The 12,566-nt window shown below is 49.8% G+C and overlaps 1 protein-coding gene across 1 annotated transcript in view; it reads right to left on the bottom strand.

Annotated features, from left to right (window-relative positions):
• CACNA1F (calcium voltage-gated channel subunit alpha1 F) overlaps positions 1-12,566 on the bottom strand; it is a 1,139,147-nt gene that overhangs the window by 480,653 nt on the left and 645,928 nt on the right. Inside the window, exons 27-28 of the mRNA XM_069209307.1 lie at positions 8,561-8,707; positions 8,029-8,230 (exon numbers count right to left, since the gene is read on the bottom strand). Coding sequence (XP_069065408.1) covers positions 8,029-8,230; positions 8,561-8,707 — 349 coding nt within the window. The remainder of the gene's footprint in view (positions 1-8,028; positions 8,231-8,560; positions 8,708-12,566) is intronic.

Below are 12,566 nucleotides of genomic sequence, written 5' to 3'. Positions count from 1 at the left end.
CTGCTTTATTGAGTTATCAAGGTATATTCTTGACAGTGAGCGGGACTTCATCATTATTTCTTCCCAGATTTCATGATTTATGGTGTTCATGGCCGCAGTCCTTGTTTTGTGAAAAATGTTGGTAAAAGCTGCTCTCCTTGCTAGAGACTGTTTGAGTAGGCCGCACTCCGACCTTATCTATGCTGGTGATGTATTCCTTGGGAGCTGAAACATTTGCCTACAGATGCTCAATACTGTAGCGTCCAGGACATTTGTGTCCCTGTGGCAGAGTGTAATACTGCCGTAGGCTAACGTTGGAACCACCTTAGCTCTTGCTACTTCTAGCAATGGGCTGAGCGTGTACTTGTTCAGTTTTGTTAACAGTGTCCATAACCCCATGGAGTTCACCCCCCTTCTGTCTTATTTCTTCTTTATGTTTGAGAAAGGAACCGTGATGATCAAGCAAAAGGCCTAGGTATTTATATGTTGCTGTTTCTTCAAGCATACTTCCACTTAGCCCCCAGGTTGTAACCCCCTTCAGGGATCTCTTGCCTATTATCATGGTTTTGTTTTTTTATGGTTGATTTGCAGCCCATTCTCAAGAGAGTAGACTTCTGTGGCTTTCAGGAGATGGTGCATGCTACCCTTGTTCTGCTGAGCAGCACAACTTCATCTGCATGTAGCAGGTTCGACAGTTGCTTCTTCCCCAGTCGTGGGCATGGGAGTTGACTGAAGAGAGCGCTGTTGAAAAGTCTGCCATGAAGAGATTGAATAACATGGGGGCCAAGACACAGCCCTGTTTTAGACCTTTTGTTGCCGGGATCTTCCTGGATAGGTTTGATCCATTGCCCAAGTGAATCCTTGCCCATGTGCTGGTGTGAATGGTCTCAATGGCTTTCAGGAGTTGCTGTGGGATTTGCAAGCATTTAATTTTCTCACAGAGTCTGTTTCGATTGATGCTGTCAAAGACTGCTTTGAAGTCAATGAAGCAAAGATAGAGTGGGAGCTTTGCAGCCTTTGAGGACTCTAATATGAGAGATAGAGCCAGGATGTTGGTGTCCGTCTCCGAGTTACTGGTAAACCCTGTTTGGTTTGGAGGGATTCTTAATTCTTGACCGGCCCAGTCGACCAGATAGTACTTAGCTTCAATGTCTATAAGTGCGATAATTTGGTAATTAATGGGATCTGACTTGTCACCACCTTTGTGTATTGGAGAGATTATAGATTTGCTCCATGGTTCCAGGATTGGTTTTCTGGCCAGTGCGTGGTTGAAGAGGGAGGCCATGACTTCGGCCCACTTGGGCAGATCAAATGTATATATGGCCTGAGGAACTCAATTTGGGCTGGGGACTCCCGTCTTTCTCCCTCTATTAGCTGTTGAATATCTGCCCAGGAGATGGCAAGTTCACTGTCCACATTACTGGAGCTACAGGCGGCCGGGTTATCGAGCTTCATTGGCCTGCTTAGACCACTGATGGTAGCATGATCCTCGACACCTTTGGTTTGCTGGAAATGGAGTTTCAAAAAGGATGCCCAATCCACCTCCGAGATGTTTGAGTCCAAGACTGGACCTTGGGGGTTTGTCAGGGCACTTACAGTACTTCAGAATTGGCTGGCATTCTTGTGTTTAATGTCCCAGATGAGTTTGGCCCAAAATGTCTCTGTATGTATCCTCCTGGTTTCCCATGCTGCCTGTTTCAGCTTTGCTTTCGCTTGTTTCAATTCGGTGAGGTGGCATTCTTTATCAGGAAACCAGCAGACCAACCGGAGTGCTTGATTAACTTTCCTCTTTAGCTTTTTCAATCTATGTGTGGTATAGGACATATTTGTGACTTGTGGGGTTTGACACCTGATAGCAGCAACATTTCTAGTGGATTGCTGGGTGAATAAAAGCCTCCCATTTGTCCTTAGTTGACCCTTTTCTTCTTTGGGAGGCTTTAAGTGCTTGTCTGCTTCCTCAGCTAGGGAAGTTAAAGAAGTAGCTGTCCATTTGATTCTTTTCGGCTGGCTCAGGTGTTCGGTGCCGGCAGGTTCAATGTTGGTCGTATGTAAGGCTGGGGTTGAAGTGAAAACCACTTCCTGTGGTAGATGAACGCTTTCGGACCCTACACCAAGTTTGAAGGAAGAAACCATTTGCATCAGTGATAGGGAGACCCAGGTGAAATTGATTAGTGAGTTTCCGTTTGTGCCATGGAAAGATAAGGGGAGGGTATCTTCACTGAATCGGCCATTTAGCGCTCTGAGAAGTAAGTGCTCATGAGAGCCTACTAAGGCTGTTCCTATGTTGCTTCTTTTTCCCGTTTTAATCAGTGTTTGTTCTGGAATAGGCCACCGGTGTTCCTGGGCATCGATGACCTCATTAATTTCTGACTCTCCTAACAGGTTCATGTTAAAGTCCCCTGTTAGTAGATATGGAAGGAGTGGGTCAGAGCCAGTCACTTGAGTGATGTGGTCCACAAGCGAGTTTGATCTTTCCTCTTGATTTTTCCATCTCAGAGGCATATGTATGTTGACTAGGATTAGCCCTTGCTCCTTCCTTCTGTGTTGACAGGTCAGGTGCACAATGAGAAATTTGTTGAGGTCCCAAGAGAGCATCTTGCAGCTGGCCTTTAGAGCAGCTGACAGATATACCCCTAGGCCCCGCTTTCAGCAGCTGAATTTGCCTTCCTTGATTGCGGGAAGGAGGTCATGAGAATAGCCCGGGAAGGGGATTAATTCCTGGGCCCAAGTTTCTTGTAGAGCGATGATCGAGAAGCCTTGAAGATAGTTGAGTGTGTCAGGATCTTGCAGTTTGTCTACTAGGCCATAAATATTCGAGGAGCAGAGCCTTAAGCAGTGACTGTCAAGAGCCTCCTTACCCCCTGGGGCAGAACTTCAGGGGCAGATTCATGGGAAGTGGCGCTGCACCAAGTGCAGCACCACTTTCCCTGCACCCCTTAGCACCCCCCTACCGCCACCATATGTGCACCGTATTTAAAATATGGCGCACCACGGTGCATGGTAGTGGGCAATAGCGTCATTTCACATGACGCTATTGATGTACTCTGCATGAGTAGCGCCAAAGTATTGGTGCCACTCCCGCAGAGTACAGAGGGCTCATTGTAAAGAATGGACGCCCCCTTTTAATGCCTGCTCCTGAGCAGGCGTTAAAAGTGCCGTAAAAAATGGCACAAACAAATCTCATACATTTCCTTACGCCATTTTTCCGGCTCCCCTAATGGGGGACCACCCCCTTTGCATTCATTATGCCTGGCGCAGGCATAATGTAGTGCAATGGATTACAGGGTGGCGCAATGAATGCATTGCACCACCCTATAAATACGTCGCAGAGATTACGGCCTCGTTAGGCCATATTAATGTCATAAATAATTACGTTAATGTGGTGCAAGGTGGCGCTAGGGGACTATAAGTATCCCCCTCAGTTTGTAGCTTGCGTCTGGTTGAGGATGCGGGCTACCCACCGCCAGTCATCTCTCTCGTTGCTGCCCTTCTGTTTCGGCATGTGATGTGTGGACCAGGCACTCCCTGTGGTGTTAGAGTCTGATCCCATTGGCGGACCTCTTGCGCACTGAAGGACCATGTGGGGAGCCGCAGACGACCTCCTTTGTCGTCCAATGCGCTTTTTCATGGCCTGGGAGGGTATGGATAACCGGGGTCTTCCACCCCTTCCAGGGTGATTTCCCACTTCTTGAAGTGTTTGCGTTCCTTGAGAACAACCCCAGCAAGGGTATCGGACTGCCAGATGACTTTGGTTGATTCACTGGCTTTCCCTGGCCCTCGCTCTATGAATTCTACAGATTCAATCATGTCTGAGGTGATGTAGGCATGTCCTGGAATCTGCCCTAGGACTTTTAGTATGTTTCCCTGGTTGAGGATGTCTATATTCCCAAGTGATCGGTATTTTGGGTGGAGTAGAACTGTGCAGCACTGTCCCTCCCCTGAGGAGTGCTCAATGGGGCCTCAACTGTGTTGGAATTTTCATCCTCCCTGAGTGAGGGCAGCAGGGTGTAAAATCTGTCTGAGGGATCTGAGGGGTGGTTTAAGGAGGTTATATTGGAGCCAAGTCTGGTCATTCTCCTGACCAGAGGTGGAGGTTCTGGCTGAAGGGCGGTTACGGGCCACCTCACATCTTTGTTTGAGGAGAGCTGTTGCGTCTCCTGGGCCTGGGGCAATCCGTTGGTGGGTGGGGTAAGCAAATGTTCTGCTCTCTGAGGCGTGGGGGCCTAGGGTTCCTGTCACCTCTTGGTTGTCATTGGATGTCCACTGCCTTAGTGAACGGACTCCCTGGGCTGGGAAGCCCTACCACTTGTTTTCAGGTGGTGAGCCCTCTTGGAGCTGGTGTTGAGGGGGGCTTTCTTTGGCTTCGGGCCGCCTCGGAGCTGCTCGTCTTCCTCCATGGATGCTTGAACTCAGTAAAGTTTGTTGTAGGTGGCTCTGTTTCATGCTGTGTGAGGTGAGTCGCCTCAGAGGCAGTCTTGTTGTTGGTTGATGAGGTGTTGCTCCCGGTGTTGCATCCATGGGCTGTCTGGTTAGATGTCAGGTAGGTTTGCAGACATATGGTTCAGGGGTAGTTTTTGTTGTGCGATTTCCACTTCTGAGTCCTTTTGGGCTTGGCTTTTTCCCTGATTGAGCTGGCTGGTGTGTAGTGTTGCCAGAGCTCTTTATGCCTACGATTGACTCAGTTTTCAGAATGCTCGATGATGCTCTTCTCCCCTCCCTGTCAGTTTTTGGGGTTTTCCACAGAGGGGAGGGGTCCTGACTGTTTGAAGTAGCTTCTCTAGGTGGAGTGCTCTTGATTTCAGACTCATTGTCGTATTCCTCACTGTGTACAGTGCTGAGGCCTCCTTGTGGTTGCATGGTGGTATGTGCTCCCTTCTTGTCTTTCAGCTCTTTTATTACGCTCCCTAATACACCTGACAGCTGGGTTAATTTGTCTAAAGTTGTAGAACAGCAACATCTTGGAGCGAGGTCGTTGGTCACTTCATGAGCCTCCTTGATGAGGTTATTGAGGCTGTTGATGCACTTACCTATACCAGCCACAAAGGTTGCTACTGAGCTCAAGATCTCCACTTGTACATCCATCTTAGCTGAGTGATAGCTGAGTGCATCAGCCATTGACTGAATGGTCCTAAGCAGTGCTGGCCAGATGCTGTCTTCCGACTGCCCGGGGGATCTTCAGCAGAGGATCCCCCGGGCAGTCGGGTGGGGGGGTCCACCATGGTTTTGGTGAAGGGCCAGGGTGCTCGATGTGTAGTCGAGCACTCCTTTTCTGTTTCCGACGAGTATGAGGTGAGGAGCTCATTCCATTCTTCCTGTGATAGGTCGTCGAAGTCAACCGCTGTGTTGGGATCAGCTTCAGCCTCACTGTGCTCCGCTTTGTTGAACTCTGTGCCGCTCTTGTCTGTGGAAGATGCCAGTTGTACCCCAATTTGCTTGTTATTTTCATGCAGTGAGAGCTTTCTCATGCTCGTCTTATTCTGCTGGTGCTCCATCTTTTCCAGACTGGTGTACTGGTGGTCTGGACTTGGTACCCCTGCCTGGCTGAGTGGGTTCATCCCTGTCGTTTTGCACTCCTGACAGGGCGGTTCTTTGCAGTAACTCTCCTTCTGTTGCCGCCCCTACTTCACTGTCTGTGTTTCTTTTTCCTTGCACAATTATTTCAGAGTTGCTTGTGTCACTTATGTTGGTCCTTCCAGGAGTGGCTTTGCCGCTGAGTTTATATAAGGCGGTTGTTGTTGTAGTGCCAATTATCGTGTGGTTAGATATTGGCTCCGGCTCCTGTAACGCCCCTGCCTGCCTGGAGGCCCCGTTCTGCAGAGTGCTAAGATTATCATTAGGAATCGGAGATAGAGATTGCTGCTTGACTCTGATTATCACCAGAGGTGTCAGTGGGACAGGGAGACAGGTGGCTGAGGGAGACGAGGAATAGATGTCAGCTCCTCCGTCTTACAGAAATTGGAAATTTGTTGTTATATTGGGTTGGCCGGTGAACGCAGCCCCTGCTGCGGGACCCATATATGTGCCCGTTGGCTGGCTGTCTCCTGGCTGAATGTACACCAGGAAGGGATCTCTGTGGCGGGCCCTGTTTTTCTTACTGGGCTGCACCAACTGCACCAGGTATTTCCGCAGCCTCCCCAACCTCAATGTTTTGGTGTTCTTTCGTCTGTAGCCACGTTTGCGATATTGATACACACGGGTTTGACTTCCTTGGGTGGAAAAGTGGGCCTAGGCGAGTGGGGCTTACCAAGCACCCTACAAGCCACACTCAGTGCTGCCCGGGCCGCTTCGCAGGGTGCCGGGGCATGCGCTTGCAGCAGCTTCTGAAGCTGCTGCACTTGTCAAGGCTCAGGGCTCTGGGTTCCAGGCTCCAGAGCGGTTACAGTGCAATTGTCAGGTGTCAGGTGATTTGCGGGTCAGATGTCGCAGAAGGAGCAGGAGGAAGCAGGAGGAAGCAGGCGCGAGTTGGGATGAATCTTCCCTTGCAACTTCAATGATGTCTCGGCCCCTGGCGGTCTTTTGGCAGTGTTTGCCGGCATGGGTGGCCTGTCCCTGCCCTATTCTGCCCAACCCTCCAGCCCCAGACCGGAGGCCCCCGGACCTTTCACCACTTTGCGCTCGCTGGAGGCCTGACCAGGGGGTTAGCTGAGTTCACCTGGGGTGTCACTGGGTGGTGCTGGGTTACTGGGTTCCCTCTGCTGGCCCTATGCTCCCTACACCCTGCCATGTCGCCCCTTCCTTACACACCCCTGTGAGCACTGCCGCACGCCATCAGCTGGCTGGGGGGAGCAAGAAACTGGGGGATGCGAGGGCACGGGCGCGGAGGAAGCAAGGAGGCACTGAAAACAGCTGCAGCACCAGTGCCAGCAGCAGGCACTCTTCCCAGTAGGTGCCTACTGGGTGCGGTGTGAGAATAACCAGGTTGGGAGACCCAGGGCCGGGGGAACAGGACCGGTCCTGAGTCAGGGCCAGATGGGCGTGCGCTGTGTGGCCAGCGCAGGAGTGATGGGCCGGGAGCAGCAGGTGATGGGTGGGAGGAGCAGGAGTGATGGGCCGGGAGCAGCAGGAGTGATGGGTGGCAGGAGCAGGAGTCATGGGCCGGGAGCAGCAGGTGATGGGTGGCAGGAGCAGGAGTCATGGGCCGGGAGCAGCAGGTGATGGGCAGGAGTCATGGGCCGGGAGCAGCAGGTCATGGGCCGGGAGCAGCAGGTGATGGGTGGCAGGCAGCAGGTGGTCGCGTTTGCGCCACGGCTGTCTCCAGCCCTCTGCTCAACTCACCTCGGCCCCTCACCCCCGGCTCCATCTCACCGGCTCTCTGACCGGCTCTCGCTTCTCTCCCCTCGGTCTCTCGGTTCGTGGCAGCAGACCCTGCGCCCTCCTTCCGCTTCCGGTTCAGACCACAGTGGCAATGGTAAACCTGACTCTCAGGTTGGCCAGACCATCACTGCAATTGGAGGATTATAATTATAAAGTAGATTACGTACCTGGTATCAAGAATCGAGTGGCAGACTATTTAAGTAGATGCCCTCTTAAACAATGCGGATCCTTGCAAGCAGGTGAATTTCAAGATTACAATGCAGCTGTAGTAGACAAGTTAGAGTGTGTAGGAATTGCCGAGGAAGAATGGGTACAAAATTACAGTGAGAATCCTGTATTAAATAAGGTTTTAGAATACATGCAATCTTAATGGCTACAGAAAAAGGCCTTGAGCGAAAGGCATTTTTGGGAAGTAAAAGATGAACTTTCATGGGAAGATGAAGTTTTGTTGGGCGGTGTGGGAGTGGTGTCTCCAGAAAGCTTAACATGTAAAGTCTTATGCATGATCCACGAGGGTCACTTGGCTATGGCAGAAAACAAAAGGAGAATTAAGGACCAATGCTGGTGTCCGGGAGCTGATGGACAGACAGAAGACGGCGGGAGACTGTGGGGCATGTAGTCTGGCAGACAAGGCTTTGCACTATATGAGTTTGTGAGTGATACTGATATTTCCATTCAGTGTACCTCACTGAACATGAATACAATGTCTGGTTAAAGAAGGTGTGACGCCGGTACCTGGTTCTTGTCCAGCTCGCAGTTCTTGTACTCCTGCTCGCCCTGAGCCCGGAAGGTGATGATGACAAAGCCCACGAAGATGTTCATCATGAAGAAGGCGATGATGATGATGTAGACAATGAAGAAGATGGAGATCTCTACTCGGTAATTGTAAATGGGGCCCACGTTCTCCCCGTTGGCATCGATGGCCTTGTACAGCAAGCTGGATGGAGAGAGGAGAGGAGACCTGTGAGGGGTGCCCACCCCGGCTGGCATGGGTCCCTGCTCTTACACTGCCACCCCTGCCCCGCTTGTCTCACACGACTGCAGCAAGTATGGAAACACACCCTGCATTGGTCCCTGGTGCCCTTCTCTCGCCCCCGGCTCTACTCTCGTCGTACGTGTACTTGGCACCCCTGGTATGGTATGTCTTCTCCCTTCATCCCCCCGCCCCAAGGGGGTACTTGTTCTACGGAGTGTGTCCCACGACCAGACCCCGACATGCCGGATGTTTGGTGCCCCTTCAGGCTGGGCCTGCTCTGGAAACACTTACGCGGGCCACCCCTCGAAGGTGGAGACCGTGAAGAGCGCCATCATGCCGGACAGAACGTTGTCGAAGTTGAAGTCGCTGTTGTGCCACATGCGCTCACGGACCATGGGGTGCCCCACGTCCCCGTCCTTGTACACAATGAAGGAGCCCCTGGAACAGAGGGCAGAGTCAGGCTCAGGGAGGAGACACTGATAGAAGCCATCACAGATGTGGGAATGGAAGGACGTGGGCTGGGGCTTGGGCATCAGGGGTTAGAGGGCACTGTGTGCACTGTGAAGCAGGATAGCAGCACGGAAGCGGGTGTCTGGGAGTGCTGGGACAGAGCTGAAATCATACAAATGGAGAATCAGGGAGCTGGGAGAAGAGGAAGAGGGTGATGGAATAAGCATGCCACAGAGGTGTGCCCCGAGGACAGGGCAACAGGAAACCAGGGAGGGCGGGCAGACATGAGAGGGTAGAGAATGGAACCAACACCAAGTATCTGGAGCTTTGGGTGAAAGTGAAGGGTCGGCTATTTCTGTTCACAGTGGCCTGTTGTAAAAAGAAATACCTAGACCTTGTTTTACTGGCTCCTGTTTCCATTAAACCACACAGGATGCATCGGGGGAAACGCCTCATGAGGGATAAACTGAAACTGCAAACACCACAGGTTACAGAAACGGAGAGCTAGGTTCGCCACCCTTTCTGTGAAAGTTTGTCTAACTTTTGTAATTGTTGGGCACAACAGTGACATGCAGACCAGCAGTCTTCCTTTTGATTGGCTTGTGGCAATGTTGCCCACCTCGGACTGCTGAAGAAGACAATGGAAGCTGGGAGGTGCCCGGTGGCACCAGGAGGGCACGCCTTCGCTAGAACACAGTGTAATAATCATAGAAGGAAAGCTGGCACCAAGTCCATACTCTTCATCCTCTCAGTTTGAACACTCCGCTGCCAGATTTCTCTGCCACTTCCTGACGAGAGTCGTGGTTGCGAGGCAGGGCTGCCAACGGACCATGAATGGCGGCCACCCTCTGTGTCCCCTCCTCACCCTCCTCCTCCAGTCAACTGGCTTAGCTTCATTTATGTAATTTACAAGGCGGGCACCACAAGCCTGGTGACCTCATGAACCAACTCCAGTGGAGCACGCTTCATGAATCAATAAAACTGGCGTTCCATTTCCAAGGCGATTGGAACTGCTGGAGATCTCCATAGGATAAGTTGGCGCAGCCCAATCTAGATTTCATTAAATCTCCCACTGCCTTGATGAAGGCTCTTGTCTACAACCAAAGATCACAACAGAGCCCCAACTGCTTCCAGATCCCAGACCTTATAGGCACACGGTATCAGGGGGACTGTAGGACCAGCACCAGAGGGGGAGAACCCAGAGTCTGAAGCACAACCTCTGCCTTTGGCAGGGCTGGTTTACACCCACCCCAGGTCATGCAAGTGACAACCTCTGCCACTCATCTCCTCCATGTCTGGAAATCTTCATGTGTTCCCCCTACTCAGAGGTAATCTGTGCATCATCAGTGGATGAATGAGACTAGGCTCTGTCTGTATGAACAAAGCTTTAATGAACAAGGCTGAGTGGCACAATGAAGACCCGACTGAGTCCCCTTTTGTATGGCTGATTGCACTGGCCTCACCTCCAAGCTTTGTGTTCTTTCTCCAAGAAATGACTAAAACCACCACGGTGCTGGTTATGAGACCAAGCCCTCTTGTTTTACCAATTCAGATTCAACGCTTTTGAATGCACAAACAGAACCAAAATGAGAAAGAGACATCCTCCCCTTGTCTGTAACCATCAGAACGGTTACAGACCAACAGAGTTTCTGTCCCATGTTGAGGGTGGTGGTCCATAAGATGGCTTCCTTGCCATCTGTTATCCTCGCACATCTCTTGGAGCTGCACTCTTACAAAGTCTGTGTAAGATTATAAGGGAAAACTCACTGCCTGATGGAAAGTTTGCAACATTTCGCTCTAAATTGTTTTTTTTAGTCTTTAAAGACAGGATACTTTCAAGTTCTTAAATAACTTTGGACCCAGCTTGTTCATAAAAGATGGACCTACTTAATGGCACACGTAGCCTGTAATGCCTGACTTATGAGAAGCTGCTGGGGTGAGCAGGGAATCAACCTCACAACATGTGGGGATGAAGTTCTCTCGGAGCGATTTAACTTCCTTCACTCTACACGAATACCCAAACCTAAAACCGGAGCCAACGCAAGAGAATCGTGTATGTGCTGAAGTGTCTAGATAAAGATCATGTTACATACCATACAGTTACACCTTCACTCAGTGCCTAGCGGGGCGCTCCTGCCTTCCCAGACACTTACACTATCGCTTTCCACTATCGCTTTCCACTATCGCTTACCACTATCGCTAACCACTATCGCTTTCCACTATCGCTTACCACTTTCTCTTTCTACTATCGCTTTCCACTATCACTTACCACTATCGCTTACCACTATCGCTAACCACTATCGCTAACCACTATCGCTTACCACTATCTCTTACCACTATCTCTTTCCATTATCGCTTGACACTATCTCTTACCACTATCGCTTACCACTATCTCTTGCCACTATCTCTTTCCATTATCGCTTACCATTATCGATTGACACTATCTCTTACCACTATCGCTTGACACTATCTCTTACCACTATCGCTTGACACTATCTCTTACCACTATCTCTTACCACTATCTCTTTCTACTATCGCTTTCCACTATCTCTTCCCACTATCGCTTTCCAATATCTCTTACCACTGTCTTTTTCTACTATCGCTTACCACTATCTTTTTCTACTATCGCTTTCCTCTATCTCTTACCACTTTCTCTTTCTACTATCGCTTTCCACTATCTCTTACCACTTTCTCTTTCTACTATCGCTTTCCACTATCTCTTACCACTATCTCTTTCTACTATCGCTTACCACTATCTCTTACCACTATCTCTTTCTACTATCGCTTACCACTATCTCTTACCACTGTCTCTTTCTACTATCGCTTTCCTCTATCTCTTACCACTTTCTCTTTCTACTATCGCTTTCCACTATCTCTTTCTACTATCGCTTACCACTATCTCTTACCACTATCTCTTTCTATTATCGCTTACCACTATCGCTTTCCTTTCATTACCGGTGCGCCATTATAGCTCTGTTCTCAAGTCGTGGGTTGTCTCTCCTAGGTAGTGCACAGCTCTTTTTGTCCATTTAGGCACTTGCCGTTATTACTGTGGATGGCTGAATGTGCTCTTTTCATGGTTGCAGATCATGTGCTGATGGGTAAAATATATCCTTCTCATTCAGTGACAACCTGGAGACTGATGCCCGCACATCTACTGACGGGCTTAAATCTGTTTGTGGAACCACCTTGGAAATGTACATTATTGTGCTGAGCATGATATTTGCACATATGCTTCATCGAAAAAACAATAAGGAGCTACTTGGAAAAGAACAAAGAAGCTGTTCGGTGCTCTCCTCGTCTTGTACTGTGCATTCCTCCCAGACCGAGGAAACAAACTCAAGAATTCCAGGTCTGACGAGTCTGCACACAACTCTGCACTCGACTGCACCAAAAGCCCTTTCATCCCCAATGAAAGCAGCAGACGTTTTTCACAAGGATTTGTATTCTATTTTAAATAGACGCAAGAAGCCACCTTCATCTATTACACCTTATAAAACACTCCATCAATTTGTGGTAACTCCACCAACCCACAGAGCTACCAAGCATCAGAGTATGAAGACACAACAGTTATGATCAGTTTAAAGGCGGCTTGACTTCGCTTGACTATACTGTCACCTCAACATAATATTTGTCTTTCGCTTCTTCACTGATAGTTACTTCCAAGTCTAAAAAAACAGAGTGATCTTGGAAAAACCAAAGTTGGGGATCCCTCATTTAAATAGGATGAAGTGACTTTGGCCCTTGTAACCTTGGCCCTATCTTCAGTTTTGAGAGAGATAGTCCACGTTGGACCCATGAGTGGCTTGCGTGTTCTAAGCTCTCATGCTACATCCCACGTAGCTAG

Source organism: Pleurodeles waltl, chromosome 10 (assembly GCF_031143425.1).
Source record: "Pleurodeles waltl isolate 20211129_DDA chromosome 10, aPleWal1.hap1.20221129, whole genome shotgun sequence".
In the NCBI taxonomy this organism is placed as follows: Eukaryota; Metazoa; Chordata; class Amphibia; order Caudata; family Salamandridae; genus Pleurodeles; species Pleurodeles waltl.
The sequence above is the reverse complement of the archived record's forward strand: the minus strand, read 5'-3'. Positions and strand labels throughout refer to the sequence as shown.